This window comes from Lithobates pipiens, unplaced genomic scaffold (assembly GCF_037356315.1).
Source record: "Lithobates pipiens isolate NorthernLeopardFrog02 unplaced genomic scaffold, aLitPip1_a1.2 Scaffold_8, whole genome shotgun sequence".
Taxonomy (NCBI): domain Eukaryota; kingdom Metazoa; phylum Chordata; class Amphibia; order Anura; family Ranidae; genus Lithobates; species Lithobates pipiens.
Genome location: NW_027507903.1, coordinates 225,419,027 through 225,446,186, shown reverse-complemented (window position 1 = coordinate 225,446,186; position 27,160 = coordinate 225,419,027). Strand labels below are relative to the sequence as shown.

At 42.0% G+C, this 27,160-nt stretch overlaps 1 protein-coding gene across 1 annotated transcript in view; it reads right to left on the bottom strand.

Moving 5' to 3' along the window:
- The window catches only part of ARID2 (AT-rich interaction domain 2), a 157,952-nt gene that overhangs the window by 128,745 nt on the left and 2,047 nt on the right, over window positions 1-27,160 (bottom strand). Inside the window, exons 2-3 of the mRNA XM_077472945.1 lie at window positions 20,827-20,920; window positions 20,137-20,234 (exon numbers count right to left, since the gene is read on the bottom strand). Of these exons, the coding sequence (XP_077329071.1) occupies window positions 20,137-20,234; window positions 20,827-20,920 (192 nt within the window). The remainder of the gene's footprint in view (window positions 1-20,136; window positions 20,235-20,826; window positions 20,921-27,160) is intronic.

Below are 27,160 nucleotides of genomic sequence, written 5' to 3'. Positions count from 1 at the left end.
AAACATACTTATACTTACCTCCACTATGCAGTGTTCCCCACATCAGATAACCCCCTAGGAGAAAAGATCTCCGGGGGGGGAGGGTTACTTTGTGGGAGCTCGAGTCCATCATTTAACGCCCATAACCACAAAATTACTCGGCCCCGCCCCTCAACACCCACGTCATTGGATTTGATTGACAGCAGCGGGAGCCAATAGCTGCTCTGCTATCAATCTATCCAGGACACGAGACACTGGCCGGAGCTGGTGGGCTCATTCCCATCGCGCAAATGTCGGGGCTCAAGTATAAGGGGGGCTGAGAAGCGCTGCTGCGTTAAAAAATGTTTTTCACCTTAATGCATAGAATGCATTAAGGTGAAAAACAGTTACAACCCCTTTAACGCAAATTTATTTTCTAGCTTATGGTCAGTTGCACTTACATTTTAAATTAGAACTCCCGGCACAGCTAGACATGCAATTGAAAACTGTACACATGAACATCAAGACACCACCTAGCATATTAAGGTTTGTCAAGTGTTGTTTAACAAAAAAAATAAAATAAAAAAAAAAAGCACCCCAGAGTCAATCCAGTGTTCCAGAGATTTGAAATCACTCTTGTTCAGGTAGCACTTCAAGGATGGACAAGATTGATTCACTGTGACGGCACTAGCCAATAAGGTGCCATTGAAAATGAATAACAACCCAATGCAACATGCATTATTGTGGAAATGCACATGCTAAAATGTGTGTCAACACAACCACATGAATGTGCCCTTTTATTTGTCCAAAGGAGTGCCAGCATGCAAATGAATCCAAGCATTAGACCCACTTCTGCATTCAGCACTCATGCATGAATAGCATAAAGATGCCCCAAGTCGATAATAGACCATAACCTGACAATGTTAGTCTAGTACATTTCAGTCTGATGCAGGATTAAGGATTAGTTTGAACATGCTGGCAATGCACCAAAACTACACAAAAAATTGTACACACTTTTTTGTAACAGAGCACCACAACACAGATGCACAGACAGGGTGCGTTAGGGTGCTGCAACAGTGTAAATAGATCCTAAAGCAACCTCATCCTTCAAAATGGTATGAAAGATGTCAGTTGTGATTGATAAAAGACCTAAAATGGGCATGCTGCTTTTACCCATTCACTGAACTATCCTACAGTTCTTTGTAGCTACAAGGCAGGTACCATATTAAAAAGGAGGTGCAAGCTAAAACTTGTCAGCTCTTTTCCTAAACCAGCATCCCTCTTCCCAAACCACCACTATCTGGCAATCTAGTTATCAGTAGAGAGAATGAGTGCGATTATGCCTCATATTGTTGAAATCCTAATAAGTGCTTGTGAGGCTAAAAGAATAGAGGGCACACAGGCGCTGTCAAAGATTTGAATTGGAAATGATATACTTAACTATATATAGAGCCTAATTGGACAACGTATAACTAAAAGGCAAAACTTTATTTTAGTTCTGTATAGAGGAGAGACAGATTAGAAGACCTGTCAATTTTTATTGCTGCCTGTGCCCGCCATGAAGGCGATTCAACCTCTCTATTTGTTCTATTTACAGTGCCTTGCGAAAGTATTCGGCCCCCTTGAAATTTTCAACCTTTTGCCACATTTCAGGCTTCAAACATAAAGATATAACATTTTTATTTTTTGTGAAGAATCACCAACAAGTGGGACACAATTGTGAAGTGGAACGAAATCTATTGGATTTTTGAAACTTTTTTAACCAATAAAAAAATGAAAAGTGGGGCGTGCAAAATTATTCGGCCCCCTTGTGTTAATACTTTGTAGAGCGATTACAGCTGCAAGTCGCTTGGGGTATGTCTCTATCAGTTTTGCACATCGAGAGACTGAAATTCTTGCCCATTCTTCCTTGCAAAACAGCTCAAGCTCAGTGAGGTTGGATGGAGAGCGTTTGTGAACAGCAGTTTTCAGCTCTTTCCACAGATTCTCGATTGGATTCAGGTCTGGACTTTGACTTGGCCATTCTAACACCTGGATACGTTTATTTGTGAATCATTCCTTTGTAGATTTTGCTGTATGTTTGGGATCATTGTCTTGTTGGAAGATAAATCTCCGTCCCAGTTTCAGGTCTTTTGCAGACCAACAGGTTTTCATCCAGAATGGTCCTGTATTTGGCTGCATCCATCTTCCCCTCAATTTTAACCATCTTCCCTGTCCCTGCTGAAGAAAAGCATGCCCAAACCATGATGCTGCCACCACCATGTTTGACAGTGGGGATGGTGTGTTGAGGGTGATGAGCTGTGTTGCTTTTACGCCAAACATATCGTTTTGCATTGTGGGCAAAAAGTTTGATTTTGGTTTAATCTGACCAGAGCACCTTCTTCCACATGTTTGGTGTGTTTCCCAGGTGGCTTGTGGCAAACTTTAGACAAGACTTTTTATGGATATCTTTGAGAAATGGCTTTCTTCTTGCCACTCTTCCATAAAGGCCAGATTTGTGCAGTGTACGACTGATTGTTGTCCTATGGACAGACTCTCCCACCTCAGTTGTAGTTCTCTGCAGTTCATCCAGAGTGATCAGGGGCCTCTTGGCTGCATCTCTGATAAGTCTTCTCCTTGTCTGAGCTGAAAGTTTAGAGGGACGGCCAGGTCTTGGTAGATTTGCAGTGGTCTGATACTCCTTCCATTTCAAAATGATCGCTTGCACAGTGCTCCTTGGGATGTTTAAAGCTTGGGAAAACTTTTGTATCCAAATCCGGCTTTAAACTTCTCCACAACAGTATTACGGACCTGCCTGGTGTGTTCCTTGGTCTTCATGATGCTCTCTGCGCTTTCAACAGAACCATGAGACTATCACAGAGCAGGTGCATTTATACAGAGACTTGATTACACACAGGTGGATTATATTTATCACCATCAGTCATTTAGGACAACATTGGATCATTCAGAGATCCTCGCTGAACTTCTGGAGTGAGTTTGCTGCACTGAAAGTAAAGGGGCCGAATAATTTTGCACTCACCACTTTTCAGTTTTTTATTTGCTAAAAAAAGTTGAAATTATCCAATAGATTTCATTCCACTTCACAATTGTGTCCCACTTGTTGGCGATTCTTCACAAAAAAATAAAATTTTATATCTATGTTTGAAGCCTGAAATGTGGCAAAAGGTTGAAAAGTTCAAGGGGGCCGAATACTTTCGCAAAGCCACTGTACCATTATCATTGAAAGTAAAAGTAAACGAAAATCCCCAAATTTTGGGTTCTCCCCAGAAGGGAAAGAGGGGAAATATTTCCAATGAGGACACTAGTTCTGGTGACCCCCAGGGAATTCCCTTAATTTGCAGGGATTTCCTCTAACTTCTGTTTAGCTATGGGACAGAAAGGGAAGGGAAATCTCTGCAATGGGACACAGATGGCAAGAATAAATCTGAAAGGGGTTACTACCCTCCCTTGCTCTATCCAAAATGAAAACAAAATGTGCTTACAGTTCTATTTTAAGTGTATATATAAAAATGCTATATGTTGTAGGTTACCAGTGGTTAAATGTGGTGGCTTCGTTTTCAGGCTTTTAATTTCACCCTAGGACACTTCCTGTCCTAGGGAGACATCCTAACTCACAATACTGTATCTATAAAGAAGCAGTGTTGTCATCCTAGACTAAGACTACAATAACCTTTCCCACTCCTCTTTTTCAGAATCTTTGCATAAAAACAGAAAATGTAACCGATAGAGTGTGCAGGATAGGCAAAGCGCACAAGAGCCATCCGTCAACAAGATTTCTGAGATGATCAACGATTATCTTTTTTTTCACATAAAACGGTTCCCTACTGCACATACACACGTCGCGCTGCCTGTCCCACCTGCCCCTCGCTGTGTTCTGGGACCTGTGTGTGACAGCCGCGGGAGTCTATGCCCGGAAGTGGATGCAGATACCTGTATTATACAGGTATCTGCATTCCCCTGAAAGGTGCCAAATGTGACAACCCGGGGGGGTGTTCCGAAAAGCGGAGGTTCCATTTTTGTGTGAACCTCCGCTTTAAGGAGGAGTTTATTGGACAAGATTGTCTGTTTTTTGCATGCTGGTCTCCATATCGAAAATGAAGGTTACTAAAGTAATGGAAATTCTCGCACGACAATTTTTTTCATGTACTGTATTTTAGAACAAAAACTGTACTGATTAAACAAAAAAATCGTACGATCCGTTTAACGTATGAGAAAAATGTTCATGCTTGTCCCATCGGAACTTTTTACACCACCTGTCGTGACTGTCTCTTAAAAGCTGTGCACCAACGATCAGATTATCATACGATCGCTTCAAAAGCAGTATTTTTCAAACGATTTTCAGATCATGTGTACAAGCCTTCACCTTAGAGTGGATAAAAAAAAAAAAAAAAAATGATGATTTTTTTTAATGTATTTAACCACTTCACGACCACCCGCCGCAGATATACTGTGGCAAGGTGGCTCCAATTTCGCAAATCGCCATACTGGTACAGCGTTTATGCCGCAATCAGATTTGTTTCAGAACAAATCAGTCTACAGGCCCAGGCCAATGATTCCTGGCCTGGACCTGCTGATCAGTTCTGGTACATGTCACCTCCCCTCGTGGAGCACTTTTCAGTTCCAGTGAGCGAGAAGACATCTACTGTGAGTACACCAACACTTCACCGACACCAGTACATGTAGGCACACTTAACACCTTAAACACACCCTGATCGCCGGCCGCCCCCCTCCAGTTAAACCTTCCACAGCATTAACCAAGTGCAGTTTTCAGATTTTTCACTGATCACTGTACTGGTGTCACATGTGACACTTAGCATTAGGGCAGTTAGTAGTAGGCCCAGGTAGGTTTAGGGTACCTCCATATATTCCCTAGTGAAGGTTTTAACCCCTTGATCATGCCCCAGCTAACAGTTTCACCCCATCAGTGTGTCACTAATATAATATACAGATCTTTTTTCTGATCACTGTATTTAGTGTCATGGGTAACACTAGTTAGTGTCACCATCAGTCTTGTATAGTGTCAGGATACCCGCCATATATTTTCCAATAAAGGTTTAACCCCCTGATCACTCCCCAGTTAACCCTTTTAGTGCCACTAGTATAGTTTACAGATCTATTTTCTGATTATCATATTAGTGCAGAGGTGATGTTAGTTTAGGTGTTAGCATAAGTTAGTGGTAGTGTCAATCCCAGACAGCGTCAGATTTTAACCCTTTGATCATCAGTAGCACTAACACAGCACACAAAAGTGCAGCATTAGCAGTTAGGCCTGATCCCTAGGAAAGTTAACAATTAATTTATTTTCCTAGCAATTCAAGCAATCACACTAGCTGTACCTCCAAATTTAGTGGCCAAAATGTCAAGCGAAAGTTACACTAGTGAAGAGGCCTACAAGATACTGAGCATGACAGATGAGAGCGCAAGGGAAGCCTCACTATGCGAACCTGTAGAGAACAGCAGCACCGTGACAGATAGCAGGGACCACTACCCTGTCCGTCAGAGCTAAGGTCAGGCGTACCCGACCCCATTGTTCTGTTGCTGAGGTGCAACAACTGCATGGTTCTTGGATGGAGCAGAGAGCCAGTACTAGTGCCACTCAACCTTCTGGTGAACTGGCAAGCAACAGCGGCCTAGTACGTCCTGGTCATAGACAAACTAGCACTGCAGTAACCTGTAAAGCAGGGATATGCAATTAGTGGACCTCCAGTTGTTGCAAAACTTCAAGTCCCATCATGCCTCTGGGTGTCATCTTTGTGGCTGTCAGTCTTGCTATGCCTCATCCGCTAATTGCATATCCCTGCTGTAAAGGCTTTTAAAAATGTATATAGTTTGTCACCACTGCAAGAGTGTATGTAATTTTAAAGCATGGCATGTTTGGTATCCATGTACTCGGCTTAAGATCTCTTATGTTAAACCAAACATTTGGGCAATATAGTGTGTTTTGTGCATTAAAATTCAAAAAAGTGTTTTCTCCAAAAAATTGCGTTTGAAAGATCACTGCGCAAATACTTTGCAAAAAAATAAATTGCAACACCCACCATTTTAATCTGTAGGGCCTCCGATTTAAAAACATATGTTCGGTGGTTCAAAGTAATTTTCTAGCAAAAAAAAAATATTCTCATGTAAACAAAAAAAGTGTCAGAAAGGAATTGGTGCTTCAAGTGGTTAAAAGAATGAGTGATGTGTGGCATAACCTAATGTTGGGCATGAAATGCCAGGACAATTCAACCCCCCCCCCCCCCCACCATTTACAAAGTTGTTACTAAATTATATATTGCTCACACATAGCATGGTATATGTGAAATTACAGCCCGAAATAAATTCTGCCATTCCTCCCGCGTATGGGGATGCCACATGCATGAGACCTTGGCAGCGATTGGTTTTCCGGGTCCTGCATGTGGCTAGGCTCCCAAAAAGTATCACAAGTGGTATCCCCGTACTCAGGAATAGTAGCAGATTCTATTTTGGGGTGCGATTCCACATATACCCATGGCATGTGTGAGCAATATATCATTTTTATTTTTTAGGTCAGTTTTCAATCACTGGCAAAAAAAATATTCAATGGGCTCAACATGTCTCTCAGCAAATTCCTTGGGGTGTCTACTTTCCAAAAAAGGGGTAATTGGGAGGAGTTTTGTACTGCCCTGCCATTTTAGCACCTCAAGAAATGAGGCAGTCAAACTAAAAGCTGCGTAAATTCCAGAAAATATACCATATTTTGTAGATGCTATAACTCTTGCACAAACCAATATAAGCTTATAAAAAAAATTTGATACCAAATGTGGCTGAATACATTTTGGCCTAAATGTATGACTAAAATTTTGTATTTTGTATTTTTTTTTTTACAACAAAAAGTAGAATTTTTTTTTTTCAGTCTTTCGCAAAAAATAAAAATATCCCAGAGGTGATCAAATACCACCAAAATAAAGCTCCATTTGTGGGGGGGGGGGGGGGGGGGGGGGGCCAAATTAAATTTGGGTACAGCATTGCATGACCCCGCAATTACCAGTTAAAGCAGTGCCAAATTGTATTGTAAAAAGTGATCTGGTCATTAAAGGGGTAAAACCTTCCGGGCTGAAGGGGGTAAATTGTATTTATTTGAAATTAGATTTTTTATTTTTATCAAATTTTTAATAAAAATGCTTTTGGGGGTAAAAATCTAAGAGATAGTTTTCCATTTAAGATACATTAATCATTTAGATTTATTCAGCATGAAAGCTTAGTTATGTAGCATGAGGCTGTATTATTCTGCAATATTTCAATTTTTTGGTGAACTCATTCAATGAATCCAAGCTCTGCAAGCTGAGATAACATGCACTGCATGGATTCACACAATTTCACAGTAACCATGAGATAAAACAAAATTCAGGAATAGTCCTTATCTATGTCCACTGCAACCTGTATGATTGTTTGAAGAGAAATGCACATGTACCAGGCTCTAAGTGTGAAGAGGAAGGGCAGTAAAAAGGAAAGTGAAAACTTCTAAGCAGCTTATAAACCTTGTGATCTCCCTGCACATAGCTTAAAGTGCTTTATTCAGCCCTTGAGGAGCAAAATGGCAGCAGGCTCTAAGAGAGACCCAGTTTGGGAATATTTTATTGTAGTTCCTCTACCTATGGGGCAAGGCAGGTAGTATAATGTTATTGTTTTAATGAAATACAATTATTTGAGTAGTTCAACTACGCGTGATTAACCTATTAACCTAAAATCGGCACTAATATTGCCGTTTTACTAACGTGACAGCTTATTAATCTTAAAGGGTAACCTTCATTTTGTTTGCAAATATTAAAGATTCCAACTACCAGCAAGAAAGATTTCTTACATTTAAAGAGCACCTGTCATTTCAGATCCATCACGGCAGCGCCTGTTAGCGGGCATCCACTCACCTGCTGCCGCCATGTCCCTCACCATGTTGTGTCATGGCCGCAACATCAGCCATCCCATGAAAGTGAATGGGATGGTTGGTATTCAACAGCGGGTCAGAGGAGGAACCACTGTGGGACAGAGATGACCGTTGCTCTTTAAAAATGATGATTTAAAATCAGGCCTTTTTACTAGTGATTTAAATCAAATCTACCCTGCACCTTAATATAATAAAAACAATTTAAACAGTAACATTAACAAACAGAGGTAGTAAATAATAAAGGCTAGGGTTTTTGTACCCTTTTAGTTTGTTAAAGCGCTGTTTATCAAAATGTCTCACCCCCCCTCCCCCCCAAAAAAAATAAAATAAATACAGCTCACTCTTATCCTTTCACTCATATCCTGTCCACATGCGCTCACTCTAGCTGCACATCACAGATCACAGCTTTGGTCCTGAAATGTTTTGGCACAGCTGTTTGTAGTCTCTATCAAGGGCGTGTGTGTGATAAAGTGAAAATGCAGGAATATAACTGCAGAAAGTAGCACAACATAACACTGTCTGGACAAGGATCTTCATGGTAGGTGGTATTTTTAAGAAAACTGCATAAAAAGAAAAAAGACAAAAAACAAAACACACACACACACACACACACACACACACATACACACCTTTTGCATTTATATTAACATGTTAAAGATCATATAAGATTTTTAGTGACTACATCCACTTTAAATTATGCTAACCAATTGCTGTTAGAGACACAATTTATATTTTTAGTCAGCTTTGAATGGTTTTCTTTCCATGACCTTTCCCAAGCTCCTCAAACTGTCATCACTTTTTGGCAATAAGTAAAGAATTTGAAAATGGCTATAATAAAATGCATGAGATTGTTAAACTGCCAGAAGGGTTCAAGCACCCAAGTTATTCATTACAATCCCTATGCCCACACATATACTTACAAGGGGGGGGGACTGTAGTGTCTTTTCACGTTAGGCATATTTATTAAACTGCAAAGATTTCCCAGCCCCATTCAGTATTAATACAATTATTTGTGTAGCCCTTTTTTGTTTTGTTTTACTGTTATTGCTCTTAACTTTGCTGCAGTCTTCTGGATTCTAACAGGAGCCTGCCACTGGACTGCCATTTGAAATTGTCCATGTCACCCAGGCAGTGATGTGGACACCCGAAGAAGGGAGGAAGCCAGAAGATTCAGGCCTCTTACATGACCACAGAACTACAAGTGAAAGGACCCAAGACAAGCTCAAACCTTGGGATTCAGGGAATGAAGGTTTAATTATAATAATGAGGTTACCTGGCTAGACAACCAATCTTGCAACAAGATATCTATAGAAATGGAAAGCCTAAGGACAGCTACAAATCCATGGACACTAACCATTACATCAGCCTGACTGAAGAAGAGCAGTAGGGTGCACAAAATGTACCCCTTTAGGGTTAAGCAGGGAAATAAGGTATTCCACAAGTACAAACTGCCATATATGAACATAAAAAGAGCAAGAGGCTAAGCAAGGCCCAACCACATTAACACCCAGAGCTGTCACTGTGGCCCGACAGAGGACTTGCCTACCCATAAAAAAAGTAAACTTTTTTTTTCAAATGGCTGACAGGCAGGGTATTTATGACCCTACTATTGGTCTCTTCTGCCAAAAATGCATTCTTCTGCCTGTCAGCTGTCATGTTCACTGAGCCACACATGCGTAGCTGAGCAAACACTTACAGCCCTCAATCGGCGATGCGACTACGCGATGATGATGACAGCACTCTGCGTCATCGCAGCCTTTGAATTGTCCAGAGGCCCTGGAAAATTACAGCAGACTTTACTTTTGCTTTAAGTTTAGTACATTGCTCTAGAAGTCATCTCAACGGCCTGATGCATGATCCTCAGTGGTAGAGCAAGGGGCCATATAGCCTCATCCAAACTGCCAAGAATAAATTTATTGATTTGGAAACACTTTCTCAAGAGCTGTTAGACTAGCCATGGCAAAAAAAAAAAAAAAAAAAAAAAAAAAGACCCATCTTAAGGGGATCGGCTTCCATAAAGGCCTTGCGTCATACTATATCTCCCCAACAGGGAGTACCTGCAGCAGCATCCCAGCATGTCTTATTTGCTGTCAATCCAGGGAACACCACCAAACCCTTCAGTTATGTTCTTTTCCCACCATTCGGGTGGGGGGATACAGATACACAAACACTGGGTGTGGGAACTACAGGTTGACGAGAGTGATATGGCATTGTTTCGAAGTAAGCTGCAAAAACGCATTACAAGCATTTCGGCAGCTTCTCCATTGAAGTATATTGAACCAAAAATGCAGTTTTGCATAAAAAATAAAAATAAAATAAAAATGTACCTGACCCTTTCCAAATACGCAGTGGCTGGAAGAGAAAAAAAAAAAAAAAAGAGCATAGATTTGAACGTATTCCATGGGAAACCATGTAAATGAACTGTAGTACGTTTCTGCACAAAGCACCAAAAAAAATATATAGGTGTGAACCAAGCCCAAGATATTTAGTAACATAATGGGGTTAAAAAAACAAACTAAAAATTAGCCCTTAAGGCTAGGTTCACACCATAGCGATGCGGGAACGCCGCGAATCCGCTGCGTTTTCCCGCATCGCATGCCTCCCGCCGGCAGTTCACACTGCCCTATGCGGACTGCTGGGAGTGTCAATGAAATGTTAATGACACCCCCAGATCCGTCCGCATATCGCAGTGCGATCTGCACACTCGCACAGGAATCGGATCGCATGGTGTGAACACCCATGCGATCCGATTCTGCTGCGGACCAAAAAAAGGGTCCCGTGCGAGTTTGCGGCGGGAGCGATGCGAATTCAGCCATACTATCTGTATGGCTGAACTCGCATCGCTACGGAGATCGGATGTGATTTGCACTGCGGTGCGAATCACATCCGGATCTCTCACCCGCAGCGGTGTGAACCGGACCTAATAGTACAAAAAAAACTGTAAGGGGGTCATTTTTTTACTGTAGAACTGTAAACGTAATTTACAGTAGCGATTATTTGCTCTTTTTGTACTATAAAGGGCTAAATTTTAGTTTTTTTTCTTAACCCCATGACGTTACTGGCCGATGGAAAGCAGCTTTCTGTGGGGACACCGGGTGAAGCAGGGGCTAGGAGCACCGCCAGGGCACCCCAGAAGAAGAGGATCGGGGTTACTCCCTGCAAAACCATTGCACAGAGCAGGTAATATAGACTTTTTTTTTTATATATATAAAATAAAAAATAAGTGAGGTTTACCATCACTTTAATACTTCATGTTGTATGAATCCACAAGCATGCTCGTCTCTCTCCCTAACAACTTATTCCAGCAGAGGGTGTACAAAGACATCTCTTTGCAGTTACATGAACACAGCTTTTAATAAAAGCAATAACTAGAACATTGTATTTATCATCAGCTTTTCTGGAAGATGCATTTCATTGTTTGTTTGTTTTTTGCTTTTCTATTACCACACACAAACACACTTGGTTAGAGGAAACAAATTTTTAAGTGAAGCATAATCCTTAAGGCCCCTTTCACACATGCGGACGATATTTCCGTATTTCATCCATCCGTTTGCGGATGAAATACGGGCATACATTCATCCCTATGGGATAGCGGGTGTCTGCGGATGAGCATCCGCAGACACCCGATTTCATCCGCCTCCGCTACTGTCCGATTCTGCAGACGGAGGAAAATCCTATTTTTCTATCTGTCTGCAGAGCGGATCGGATGAACACGGACAGACGGTCCGTGCGCATCCGATCCCCATAGAGGAGAGCGGAGATCTGACAGGGCGGTCCCTGCACAGTGTGCGGAGACCACCCTGTCCGCAGCCAGCTCAGCGGGGACAACAGAGTGATCCCCGCTGAGCGAGCGGATCATCACGGGGCGGATCATTACTGATCCGTCCCGTGTGAAAGGGGCCTAACAAAAACAAAAATAAAACACAACATTCGCACTTGTTATTTCTAAATATATGGAATAAATTAAAAAATGTTTTGCTGAAACACTGGATACAAAACAGGTATGACGAACGCTAAAACAGAAGCATTGTTCTTCACTGAAAAAAATGCAGTAGGTGATAAGACGTTGTTCAATCCCTCCTGAACTATTTAACTTGACAACTAGAAACCGGCATCTAAAAACGGCCATTTAGCCACGTTTATTTTATTTTTTCAAAAAGTAAAAACGCCTGTAAATGAAATGCGGCTAAATGAGAGTTACCGCATTTAGCATTTGAAATGCCTTTAAAAACACAGCTTCTGAACGCATTTTTTTTGGGTTCCAAAAAAAGCCTCTAAAACACAACTGCTTAGAGCCGACGATAAACGAACCTGTGTACATGTACTGATAAGATAACAGAGGAGGGTTCAGGAGCAGCTGAAAAAAAAATGCCGAACTGCTCCTAAGTGCCGGTGTCTTGTCAAATAGCATCCTCCATCAGATAGTGTCCCCTGCGTACTGCGCATGCGCAGTACACAGGAACACAGATTCCGAAAATTGCCGAGGATGAACGGCGCCTGCGCCGTGAGTCCAGGTTCTATCCCCACTATCCAAGTGGACATAGAGTTAGAATAAAAAAGAGCCGAGCGCAGCGAGGCCGAGCCTGAAGCGTGGCGAGCGAAGGTCACCCGCGAGGGGCCCTCTAAAATTCACAACCCTATGTCCGCTTGGATGGTGGGGCTACCACCTCCACTCACGGCGCAGGCGCGTTCAGCTTCGGAGATTTTCCGAAGCTTCGTCTGCTTTGTACTGCGCATGCGCAGTACGGAGTGGACACTATGTGATGCCCGGACTCTATACGCCAGAACACCGGTTTACACCATTGCGATGCCAGACATCGCATGTAATTTTCTATGCCACTGCTGTTCACATTACATGCGATGTCTGTGCAGCGCAATGTCAGCCATACAGCTAGGGTGGCTGATATCACACCGCAGTCGGTCCAAACACACACAGGATCATTTTTTCTGTTCGGACCGGATTCGGATTGCATGCGTGTTCACACAAATGCGATCAGATTCATGTCCGAACTGTCAGTTCACAGTGCGATATGTGAGCTGAAATGGGGGTGTCGTTAACATATAATGACACTCCCCAGCAGTTTGAATATGGCAATGTGAACTGCCGTGCGTGTCGGGTGCGATGCAGGAACCCGCAGTTGATTCGCAGGGTTCTCGCATCGCAATAGTGTGAACCAGCACTCAATGTCCGTTTACCAGTAGCAGGCCTGAGTTGTAAATAGTTCTGTAAAAATCACTAGAGCAGTGACCTACAGCGTCAATAATGCAAGAAGAAATTTTACATTTCTGAAGCCTCTTTTGTTGGTGGTTGCTCAGCTTTTCCTTCATGAATAATAATTTTTATTCCTTTCGTCCTGTTGATTCCATTTGTCCTGTACCAGCATTTCCCAAACTTTTTACAGTCAAACACTTTTAAATCCAGCACATTCTCGATGCACCCCATTCTAAAAAGTAAAAAAACTAGACTGAAAATCGCTTTACATAATGTAGCGGCATCCACACATGTATTAAACCCAATATTAGGGGAGATTTATTCTTACAAAGTAAATAAATACACCTTTGCACACTGGTGCCGACTAGCATTCCAGCATGTCCCTTCTCCCTCAGTTTCTCGCCCTCATTCAGCTAGTGTGAACCCAGTGTTGGAGATGGGCAAACAACTTCCTCCTTACCAACAAATAAGGACATCGGTTGTTGGGACACCAACGGCTGGCCAGCATGATGTCCAAGGTTCTAATGATGTTGTAATGCCAGTTTTAAAATCGACTACTGCTTTATATCAGCTAATGAACCTCCATCAAGTAAAAGTAATCAACATCCACTCTTTATTTCCCACTTTCAACAAGAAATCAGCAATTACTACTAAGTCAATAAGCGATCAGTCAGAAAGCATACTGAGAATACAACACTGTATTTCCCTCAAACTTAGTCACAGCTAATTTGTTGAATCAGTCAAGTTATTTCTGAACCCCTTGTAGAATACATCATCACGTGGGTAGTCAACTCAGAACAACTAATAGTGGGCATTTACAAAGCTTCTCAGCCAGTAATGTATGCACCGTAAATGACAACTGAGGAATGTGCACACTGACAGATCTCTCTTTCTGGCGGTTACAATGAGAGAGAGCAATTCATTACCTCATTGCCAAATAAAAAGCCAAAAAACAAAAAAATTGTAAAGGACATTCAGAAAATAAAAAGGGAAGAGAAGAGAATCTAAATAGGGAATCAGATTCTGTTTGTATACATTTATACACACACAAATATTAAAGAATTTTTAACTTTAGGCCCCCTTCACATGGGGCAAATTCCATTGTGATCAGCGGGGGATCTGAGTTAATCCCCTGCTGAGCAGAGCAGGCAGATGACACATCTTGTCTTAGTCAGTATATGCAGAGCGGACACGGGCAGGGCCCACTTTGCTCTATGGGCAGCCCAGTGTAAATGGACTCCGCTGTCAGTTTACACTGGCTACCTCCAATGCGCCCTTCCTAAATGGAGTCCTCTAATATTTGTGATTTTAGTGGGTCTAATCAGACCAAGAGGTAAGTGGGTGTAAAGGGATACAAGTCTGTTTACATCTCCCTATCCATGGGGATGAATGAACCTTCTAATTAGGTCCTCCTGAAAACCTGACAGACGAACCTGATCGAAACGCATGTCTGAAATGGGCCTCAACTATTTCACCGCCAGAAGATGTTACCCTCTTCATGATCAAGCCATTTTTTTGCTGTTCGGCACTGTGCTAATTTAACTGGCAATTGCACGGTCATGCAACGCTGTGATCAACCTAAATTTAAATAATTTTTTTCCCCCCCACACAAATAGAGCTTTCTTTTGGTGGTATCCGATTCACCACTGGGTTTTTTTTTAAATAAATATATTTTCTTCTTTCTGCTATAAAATATATCGAACAAAAAATAAAAAAACACATTTCTTTATAAATTTAGGCCAAAATGTATTCTGGTACATATTTTTGATTAAAAAAATCTTAAGAGTATATCATATTTGGTTTGCGTGACAGTTATAGTGTCTATAAAATATGGGATATATACTTGAATTTTTCTATACTAGTTATAGGAGCGATTAGCGACTTAGAGCAGTGGGCAATCTGACACAGAGTGGGAACCGGCTAACTACCACTGACATCTCCAGTGACGCTAATACAATGATCAGTGCTAATAATGTACACTGGTTGAGAAGAATGGATGTAGATAGTTTTGGGCTATCAGTGTTATAAATTGGTAGGGTGTGGGTAGGAGGGAAAGAATTAGTTTCCAGAAGTCTGTGCCCACTCCAGTTAGGAAAATGGTGGTGATGAGCCCTGTTATGGCTTGGGCTGCTACCTGTGTGCATCCTTACAGTCGACTCCGTGTGTAATGTAGAAGAAATGAGAATAAAGGAGCGTCCGGTGATCAAAGAGGTAATTAACTTGCATTTTATTTGAAGTTTCAGCAATAGAGGCAGGCCAACGCGTTTCAGGGACTAGAGACTCCCCCTTCATTGAACTTATGCTGGCCATACACTATATGAAAAATCAGCCCCATTATCGACAAATTAACATTCGGCTGTGAGAGCAAACGATAGTTCCATCATGTAATGGCTGATAAATCATTCAGTGCACATAAATGAATCCTTTTTTTTACATATACCTAGTACAAACAGTTCAGGAGGGAAAATTTCCAAACTTGTCCTTCATTTTTTCAGCACAAAAACGTCAATTATAGATTTTGTGCCCGTTATCTGACTGAAAAACAAACGAAATTACTGAATTTCGGCTGATTTTTCATATAGTGTATGACCAGCATTGGCCTTTACATTTTAAAGCCCAACTTCAGTTAAGTTTTTTTTTTCTATTTTGGATAAAAGAGAAAATGGTCAGAGCCTCTCAATGCCATCTCTGACCTTAACTTGGAGATTCTCTCTCACATCCTGTCTAGGAAAATAAAATAAAAAAAAGCAGTGAACAAAAAAAAATCTCCAGTAAATACATAATGAAAAGTGGGTCAAGTTTAAAACTTCTGACAATGTTTTTATTGTGGTCTGTGTCCTTCTGCTTTGTTAACAGCTCCTCTCATTTCTAGTACAGGTATCAGAGACAAAGCGAAGAAAAATCTCCCAAAAGGCGTCACAGGCAGAAGTACACAATTATTACTCACATTAAAAATAAAAAATTTAAAAATGTTTGGAGTTACACTTTTAACAACTCTACCACATTAAATGGACAAGGTATCCTTTCACCAGTGAATATTCTAATATAAAAAGGCACAGATATCTAGCTGATTTTTTTTTCAGGAGGGTGGGCTCCCTCCAGGCTTACCTGCCCTCCGTCTATCCATTAGCCTTTACTATGGAGGCTCTCAAAAATGTATAGAGTTAAGACTGAAGATAATACTGGGATGATATGACATGGCCCTGCAGCATATGCATGTATTTGTAATAGTGTGCAAAAAAATAAAATAAAAAACCCGTTTTGAACACAAATTGTTAGATGGTATAATTCGGTTGTTTACAGGCTGGTTGGTGCGTTTTCTTTGATAGAGTATTTTAAACCCTAAAAACACCAAACAAAATGTTTATCTATGGGCGATACTGAAATTTGGTAATTAAATAGAAAATAAAATTTTAAATAATGAGCACTCAAGTGCTTCAAACAGAAAACACCAACATAAGAAGTGAACAACCTATTGTCACATTTAAAAACAAACCGTTCAAATACATTAAAAGGCAACACTAAAAACTCTGGAATATATATATATATATATATATATATATATATATATATATATATATATATATATATTATATATATATATATATATACATACACACACACATACACTCCTGTATTCTTAACGTAAATTAGTACCATCTATTGCGGTTAGCCTCCAACAAATTATTTTTTGCCGTGACATTGTATGGTGAAAACGTGTAGGGGCCGAGCTACAGGCACTAACATCATCCCACACAATGGTACTGCCCTCCAATGGGAGAATAGATATAGCACAGATTGAGCGTGTGAACTGTTTTTATGCATTAATGTTTTAAATCAACAATATTATGCTATGTTAGGCATTTTCTTTTTGTCTTTCCCTGTGGCCTGTCTAAATGTAAAACACTGGGGAACATGCTGAGCAATAGTGATAAAAAGATCTTAAAGGAACAGGAATCCCTCTGGGGGGGTGGGGGGGTAGTGCTGTTTGACCCACTTTTTTGCTCAAGGAGTTCAAACAATCTGGTTCTCGCTAGTGTGGAAGTGGTGACACAGGGGGAAAGAAGCACTGGTGATGACAAGGAACACTGTTGTGGTACACTATGTATAAAGTTTACAGTGGATTTGATGAAACTGGAGAGCACCAAGCACTTTGATTATTGAATGAACTGCAGCACAAAATTTGTATTGCACGTGCTGGACACTTTGGTTGCTGAATGATTTAACTGAAGCACTGGACACACTTTATTAAGCACTGAGCGCACTTTGCATATGAATTGATATTTTATTTCTGAAGTATTCGTTTAGCATATTTTGGGGTGGAGCAATTGTATGCTAGATGGCAAGACCACGAAATATTAAATATATACCAGAGAGGGACCCATACCTTTAACAGCCCCAGGTTACAATGCACACAGTACCAACAAGAACCCAAAGAGAAATGTAGATTGTTTAGCATCCTTTTAATACACTGAATTGAAAAGAACCTAAAAAACCAATACAACTAGCTCTATTTTCAACAATTTGACAGGCTGGCATGGTCAAAAACTGCATTAGCTTTTATAAATGGCATGTGTAGTTAATTTGCTTCAGTTCCAATCAATTTTGTTCAAAAAGATGTCTAAGATACCAACAGATATTAGACGTGCTATTGACAGAAAATAGTCAAAACAATGTCTTAGATCTATGAACAGCTACACTGCCCAAAATAGGCTCAAAAGTGGGAAACTATTTTACCCAAAAATGTTTGACCTCAAAGTGATTTAACCAATCGAGCCTGGAAGGTTTCACCCCCTTCCTGACCAGAGCACTTTTTACAATTTGGCACTGAGCTGCTTTAAAGCGGGAGTCCGCCGTTTTTTTTTGTTTTTTTTTAAAGCCAGCAGCTACAAATACTGCAGCTGCTGACTTTTAAAATAAGGACACTTGCCCGCCCAGCGCGCCCGCGATGTCGGCACCCGAAGCCGATCTCTCGATCGTCTCTCGGGTACTGCCGCTGTCATCTTGGGTATGGGAATCAGGAAGTGGAGCCTTTCGGCTTCATTTCCCGGTTCCCTACTGCGCATGCACGAGTCGCGCTGCGCAATAAGGATGGACCCGCTGCCTCTGGGATCTGTGTGTTTCGCAGCAGGCAGCGGGGGACTTTCGGGAAGGGGCGTAATCTACGCCCCTTTCCGCAGATAGCTATGCCGGAAGTGGGTGCAGATACCTGTACTGTACAGGTACCTGCACCCCCCTCCCCACTGTAAGGTGCCAATTGTGGCGCCGGAGGGGGGGGGGGGGGAGGATTCCAATGAGCGGAAGGGTCCACTTTAGGGTGGACCTCCACTTTAACTGGTAATTGTGCGGTCATTCAATGCTGTACCCAAAACAAGCTTTCTTTTGGCGATATTTGATCACCTCTGGTGTTTTATTTTTTCTACTATAAACAAAAAAAAATGTTTTTAAAAAACAAAAATTCTTCATCAGTTTAGGCCAACATATATTCTACATTTCATTTATTATTTTTTTTTAACAAAAAAAATAAAAAAAATTCGCAATAAGCATATATTGATTGGTTTGCTCAAAAGTTATAGCATCTACAAATTATGGGAAAGATTTATGGCACTTATTTTATTTACCAGTAATGGCAGTGATCCGCGATTTTTAGCGGTACTGTGACATTGCAGACAGCTTGGACACTTGACACATTTTTGAGACCATTGACATTTATACAGCAATCGGTGCTACAAATATGCACAGATTACTGTGTAAATGTCACTGGTAGGGAAGGGGTTAACATTAGAGGGTGATCAAGGGGTTAAATGTGTGTTCCCTCAGTGTGTTCCAACTGTATGGGGATAGGACTGACTAGGGGAGGGGACATAACGTCGTTCCTACATACTAGGAACAAATGATATGTCTCCACTCCCCTGAAAGGACAAGAATTTGTGTGTTTACGAGATTGTGTGTGAATGGCAGCAGTCAGAGGCATCAGGTCCCCCTGCTGTTTAGTGGGCACGCCTCCAGCGGTGCATGCCCTCTGGTGGATGTTAAAGGAAACCCCGTGTGTATATATGTATATATATTTAAATAACAAACATGTTATACTTGCCGCCTCTGTACAGTTGGTTTTGCACAGAGCAGCCCAGATCCTCCTCTTCTCAGGTCCCTCTTCAGTGCTCTGGCCCCTCCCTCCTATCGAGTGTCCCCCCCAGTCAGCAGCTTCCTATGGGGGCACTGGAGCTGAGTCACAGCTCTAAGTCCATTCAGATACAGAGCCCTGACACTGGCCCAGCCCCCTCTCTCCTCTGACTGGATAACTGACTACAGTAGGAGCCAATAGCGCCGCTGCTGTGCGTCAGCCAATCAGTAGGAGTGTCTCAGACATTTGTGGACATCACTGGAGCTCAGGTAAGTAATTAGGGGGTGCTGCTACGCACAAAAGGTTTTTATCTTAATGCATTAAGATGGAAAAAACTTCTGCTATTACAACTCCTTTAAAGTGGTTATATTGCCTAAACATGTTTTCCCTTAATGCATATCCAAGACCACTAACAACATACTCTATCACTAACAACGTACGCTAATCAGTATGCATTGTAAAAAGAGTTTCCAAATGCAGACGCACAACATACAGAGCAAGCATGACAGCGTTACAAAATTCTACATACACGGGTCTGCCCCCACATCAAAATGTTCACTGCATGCCAAATACTGTATCCTTCAAAATCTCTCTGCTTCTTTGGCCTATAGTAATAAGAAAGTGCCAGGAATATTAAATATGAAAATAAACTTGAAGCAACATCAAGTAATATTTCTTTGTAAGGGATGAGCTCTCTCTAAGTGCTGATTTGCAGAAGTGTGCCAGCTCCACCACCCAAACTCCCACAAAAGAAATGCCTCTCAACAGTCAGGAGATAGAAATTATATAAGCACTACAAATAAATGTATCAAGCATCACTTTCTGATAGGCAATAACAACATGACAAATGTTTTGAACATGTTAACATATTTTCAGGCAAACACTGCAGAATATCTTCCTAAAAACAAAACAAAAAAAAAAGATTTATTTTCAACTTACCGCAAATAATACTGTTTCAAAGCAAAGGCAGCATTTGCACAGCCCCTTGGAAAGTGGAAGTCTTCTACTATTTCTGCCCACTGGTTCTTCTCGGAGACCTGTGTACAGATGAGATGTAGAGGAGGATAATGGAGGTGAGTGTCAGGTTGTGTATACAGTGTGTGTGATGTGCGGACACTCCCCTCTCCCCCTCCCCGCACACACTGGTAGAGAGGGAAGCCCTGTAGCAGGGCCGGGAAGGAGGCCTCGTACATAAATACACACCCCCCGGAAAATTAATTTGATCCATCGATAATAACCGCAATATATAGTATGTGTGCGATCCGTCCTAGTAGAGCACACACGCTGTGCTCCCCGAGCGGAGTGGTGTAGAAGGGATATAGTGATATAGGGCCTCCCAACCCCCCTCCCCCTCCCAGGCGCCGAGCTCTTAGGACGATTATCGATGTTGAGCCTTGCCCGCTAATTTTGACTTTGTAGGGGAAGTGGTGAGCGCAGCCGCGTCTACCTGATGTACAGATCTGGGGCATAGCGCGGCCTCATACTGCTACTACCACCCCCCCGGATCAGGCCTACCAATGTCATACCGGAACCGGGGATCTATTCACACAGCGGGAGCAATGACTCCGAGCACCCCAACACTACGGGGGGACACATACATGAATGACATGCCAGACACACGGCGCTCACCTTGGCGAAGCCTCCCAGAGTGGTCACTCGGGTGTAGAGGGTGTGCAGGTCCAGCTCCCTGCCCCCCACCGCCGGGATCTTCCTGAACCGGGACCTGCGGAGACAGCAATCACAATACACTCACCTCGAGATCAAACACAGACCCCCCCATCATAATCCTCCATAGCACATACACACCCCCCCCCCCCCACCTGGTACTCCTCCGTAGCACATATATATCCCCCTGTAATCCTCCATAGCACATACCCCTCCCATCCCCCTAAAACATATCCTCCATAAAACATATCCTCCCATAACCTTTCAGAGAACATATAACCCCCCCCCCCCAATCCTTCATAGAACACATATCTCCCCCCCCCCCCCCCATAATCCTTCATAGAACATATAACCCCCCTACTGGTGTGCACAGGGATCTTGTATATACCAGCTGTATAGGTATCACCCCAGACACACTATGGGGGTGTCTGTGCTCATCTGATCTGTGTTTATGTCAGGGAATGGGCCCGTCTTCTATATAGTCCCCCCAGCCTGCACCCACCTTTCCCCCAGGCTCAGCTAAGGGCATTACACTACATTACCCCTCCCCCTACATTAAGGTTAGTTCACCTTTACCAGAAGCCTGTTTATTCAGGAAAGGGGCATCTGAAGAAAAAAAAAAAAACTGCAGCTTTGACCAAAGTAGAATCGTGACCTTGCTATTGGTGTAGGCCATTTATGTACCCCATGAAGCCTGACTGGAAAACTCCCAGGAGGTTGCTAGGGGTCTCCTAGTTGTTGCTGTTCACAGAAGGGAGCTCTCAAACAAACATCAGGAGAGATGTGAAAGGTTTTGAAACAAAATAGCTTGTCCCTGGGATGGTGAAGGTAAAAAGTAACAGCTAGGCCTCTCTTAACAATGCCCTGGGAGTTTTCCAGTCAGGCTTTATGAGGTATGCAAATGGCCTAAACCCATAGCAAGGGCATTATTCAACTTTTGTCAAAGCTGCAGTTTGTTTTCATCTACAGACACCCCTTATCTGCATAGGCAGGTTTCCGGAAAAGATGAACTACCCCCTTACTAGATAAATTCCCATAAACAAACAGTAGGTCCACAGATGGGAACCCACCAAGCTGCACACCTAGAATATGCAAATTCCACACCTTATGTACATGCCAAGTCTTTAGAAAAACTCTCAAAGCTTATCAGCAAATCCAACATAAGTAACCCGTCCATTCCTGCACAGCATCTACCAAACCTTACCATTGCTCTCTGCCACTGCAATCTGCACTGTAGCTTCAGAAAAGAACCCATGAAATAGCCACTGCCACAGTGCCAATCAAGCAACAACCAGCAAGAGGCCTGCGCTCCATACCCACACGTACCAGGTTCAGTAATGAGGTTGCAGTTCATATCATGGCGGCAAACAGGAGTGCTACTGGTAAACAACGGAAGGCGCCCACTATGCATGGAGTGGTTATTACAGATATTTGCTGATAAGGCAGCCAATTAGTTTTATGCCACACTCTCTGAAGTGGAAAGGTGAGAGCTGATTTCACAAAGTGAATGTTCACTGGTCTTAGTAAAGTAATCCATCAGGACCACGTCTAAAATGAGCACAGGGTGACCTTATTTATTGAGGTTCACTTTGAAAAAGCATCTACATTTCAAATACACCCCAAGGTTTAGGATTTATTAACAAAAAATAATAATAGCAGAGTCTGGGATTAAAGTCCTAGTGCTAATTGAAAAGATCACACTAGCCACAAAACAGGAAGGATCCTTGAAGAGGGCCTGAACTTGCAGCCTCAGCAGCTATTGATCTTTCATCACAACTGACATGTATGGTGGACACAACTGATTGTTTACATAACCATGTGGCAAGCTGAAAAGCAAGACTTCATGATGAGAAACCTGTTGGCCAGACTTTGCCTTTTGTGTTTCTAATGAACAATGTTGCAGTAAAGACTCCAAGTTCACCTTTGTAATAAAATGCACTATTCAGTCAGGGTGCAGTACTTTTAGGATCCATGCACACTTGGCTTTAAAAAAATATATAAAAATAAAAATGCAGCTTCTGCAAAAGTTTTTTTCCTTTTCTTTTTCTGGTAGAAAAAGAACAGAGTGCCGTTTCACACCAGTGCGTGGTGCAAGATCGCCTGTGATTCGCACAGCACATGCACTGTCCGTGCATTGTGATTTCAGACATACAGATATTTGGTCCGAATACAATGTGAATTCAGCCATACTTCGCACAGGACCCTTTCTTTGGTCCGCACCAGAAACAGATCACATGGGTGTTCACACTCATGCGATCCAATTCATGTCTGAATTGTTAGTTCACACTGCGATATGCAAGCTGAAATGTAACAGAAATGTAACATTGTATTTACACTCCCCACAGTTCGCATATGGCAGTGTAAACTGCCTTGCGAGTTGGATGCAATGCGGGAACCCGCAGTTGCATTGGCAGGGTTCCCGCATCGCACAAGTGTAAACCGGTGTCCTGTCGAGAACTGTCCATCGGATAGTGTCCGCCCTATACTGCGCTTGCGCAGTACGGAGGACAAAAGGAGATGCCGAACGTCTCTGGAGATGAACAGCTGATCAGCTCTACATGGCACCTGCGCACTGAGTCCAGGTTCAATCCCCACCATCCAAGCGGACATAGAGCTAGCATATAAATATGCCGAGCGCAGCAGGATCCCTGGACAAGTAAGTGTCCTTATATTAAAAGTCAGCAGCTTATAACAAATATGGTGGACATGCCCTAAAAGTCGAGCAATTTTGGACTCATCTATAATTTTATCTTTTCACTAAACCAGGTGAATTTAATCAAATCCCCAAAGCAGGTGCTACTAGGATGCCCAGTGGAAGGAGTGCCAGGACACACGAAGAAACTTATATCATTCATCTTTACTGCATCCAGGATAGCGGTAGCTAGATCTTGGAGGGCGCCCATGATCCCCTTCGACTTGGTGAGAACCAATTTGTCGTGGATTATGATTAATGAACGCCTTTCAACAGTATTACTCGATAAACAGCCAGTCCTTTGCTAGAGCCTGGGAACCATGGATAAAATACCCGTCCGAAGGCTTACGAGACACCAATACAGTTAAGCCGGGAGTGACAGGGGTGCAAATTCCCCCCTTTTACATTCCCCTCTCTTCTCTCCCCTTTCTTCCTTCCTCTTGCAGGCTTTAAATTTTCTTCCCCTGCATCTTGTTTGAGTGACCAGTAAGCAGACATTGGCCACATGGTATGGATTTCTTCTCTTCATGAAGCCTAAAAGAATGATAGGGATCCAAGAATGTGCTAATCCTTTCCCTTTTTTTTTTTTTTAAGACAATATTTTATATACAGGAATGCTTATCTCATGTAAACAATATTTTGCCTTGGAATTAGATATGTACAACTTTCAATAAAATTATTGGAAAAGAAAAGTCGGCGGCGGAGTATTTGTAGCTGCTGACTTATTTCTATTTTTTTTTTTTTTAAGCTGGAACTGCTTTTAAGCGACAGTGATTAGGGGCGCTCCGCATGTTGGGGTGCATCACTGGAACAACTGTCTTGGCGGAGAGGCGGTTCAGTGTTAGAAAAGCGAATGAACATTTGCTTTCCTAACACAGCTGAGTGAACTGAGAGCTGGCACTTGCTGTTAACCTTGGTGCTTCAAAAAATAAAAATAAATACCCCGCCACTGTAATTCAGATGCCCGGCGCCCAAAAAGGGGCCCGGAGCCTGAACAGGGGATGGCAGTGGCAGCCATAGATATATTCATGCAATGCATGAATCTATCTATTGGTGATAGAGGGGGTGGCAACCTTATGGACGCAGCGCCACTGGTTGGGAGCATGCCCAACGTGTGAGGCACGCCAGATCACAGGCATGACAGCGCTGATCTCTCCTATTAGTAGTTTTTCTGTCAGGCTGTAAGCAATGATGGGCCTAAAGGTAAGGCACGATACACTCCAAATTTTAAAAAGGCACAAAGCATTTGGATATGTACTTGGGCCCCTTGACTTCATAGTGCATTTTATTACAAAACCTTAAAACATGTGGCCATATATTTAGCAAATGCATGAAAATCACAAGATAAGCATGGACTGCTGAACTAGTACACAAAAGCTTGAGAATGGTTACGTACAAAAGCATGATGTTTATGAAAAAAAAATACTGGAGGCCTAGTTCACACCAGAACACAGTGTAGGGAAACCTGTGTTACGTGTGCGTATTCCGCACCGTGTTTAAAACGCACTGCAGTTGCAATCTCCAGTGGGTGTCAATTTTAAGTTAATGCCACCCCAAATGCTGGTCACAAATGCAGTGTTTGCCTGCATCAGATTTCATGGTACCGAAGTACCATGCGATGCTGTTGAAGTGAATTTCTAAAAGTAGTGAATGCACTACTTTCAGTGCAATTTCAGCCTATTCAAAATGAACGGGCTGAAATAGCACCACACTGTATGGGAATCGCACATGTGTGATTCACATACAGTGTGAACCAGCCCTGAGGGTCTCAAATATAAACACTTCAATCAAACCAGCCAAACATTTTCCTACTATCTATGGAACAATGTGACTGAGGATCTGTGCCCAATCCCAAAATGAAAAAAGGACAGATAAGCAATACTCCAATCTGCAATGCAATAAAACATTCTATGGTGAAATCTAACTATTCTAAACCCAGACATAAATGAAACATCAGTCTATCCAAGACCTTAAAAATATTTATACAGCAAAGACACACATGTACATCAGCATTATAGATGGCAATTGTCTGTGTTAAAACATAACTAAAAGACAAAACGTGTTTGTTTAGTTTGTAGAGTAAAGGAGGATTAGAACCCTGCCAGGTTTTTATTGCTGTCTGTGCCCTTACGGATATTTATCCTTTCTATTTTCCTGGTGACTTATCACAGAGAGTAAGGGTCTGTTCACACTAGAATGTGGTGCCGAAAACCTGTGTTCCATGCACCGCATTCAAATCGCACTGTCCTTGAGATCTGCAAGTGTCAGTGCAATATTAACACCACCCCAAACGCAGTATGTTTATAAATATAATACAGAGGACCAGTTCACAACAGAAGGCAGTGTGGGAAACCCGTTACCTGCACCACATTTAAAGCGCACTGCCCTATGTGATCTGCGGTGGGTGTCAGTGCAATCTTAATGACACCCCAAGGCTGTATGTTTATAAAAATATTGAGGGCCAGTTTATATCAGAATGTGGTGTGGGAAACCCATGTTCCTTGCATGTTATTCGCATGGTCAAAATGCACAGCAGCAGGTGTCAATATTAACTTAATGACACCCCAAATGCAGGTCACAAATGCATCACATTTGCCTGCATGGTACAAAAGTACCATGCAATCCGATTGCAGTACGTTTCCAAATAGTAGCGTGGTGAATCTGCCTGTAAACAATCAAAGTGAAGAAATGTCATCAGCACACCAAACATTCCTTTATTTTCATTGTCACATGGTAAGCATATAGCAATGTTTTGGAGCCACACAGAGTCCCTTAAGCAAGTGACGAAATATGTTACAAAGCCTTAAGGGGTCCTGCGTGACGCAGAAATGTTGCCGTATATTTACCATGCGATCACAAAAATAAAGCTTAGGACCCTTTCAAGGAATCCTTGGTGTGCTGATGATATTTCTTCACTTTGATCGTCCACGGTTTCCAGCCTAGTCATTACAGCACCTAGCATTACTGAACAGCCATTTTATTGAACGTGTGCGTGGGGAATATTGCGTTTAAACCTGCCTGTGAATCGCATGGGAACTCGTACCAGTTTCATATAAGATTCCTAGTATGAACTGGCCCTTTAAAGGAAAAAGAAAACCCTGTATTTTGGGTAGTCAACAGAACAGTAATAGAGAAAATCTCCCAAAGGGTACATTCGTTCTGCTGACGACCACTTTTGGAGGGATTCACTCAGATCCTGTCTGTGACCATAAGTAATGTCTCCCCAATGGGACACAGATGGCAAAAAAAAGAGGGGTTGCAACTCTCCTGTACTCTATTGAAAAGTTTTGCCTTTGGTTCTATAATAAAGCTGGATACACACTATACAACTTATGTTATTCGATTTCCTTTAGATTTAACTTCAAACTATGTAGTGGAAGGGCCTGCCTGATTGCATACAAATTGAAAGCGTTTAGGTTTGACCTCATATTATATGGTTTTGGTAAAACTAAAAGAAAGTTATATCCAGCTTAAAACTGGATACACAATATGATTTTTTTGTAGATTTTTTCCCTTCAGATTTACCAAAACCATATAATATGAGGTCAAACCTTAAAGCGGCTGTATACCCAGAAGAAAAAAAAAAACCTATAAGGCAAAGGCATA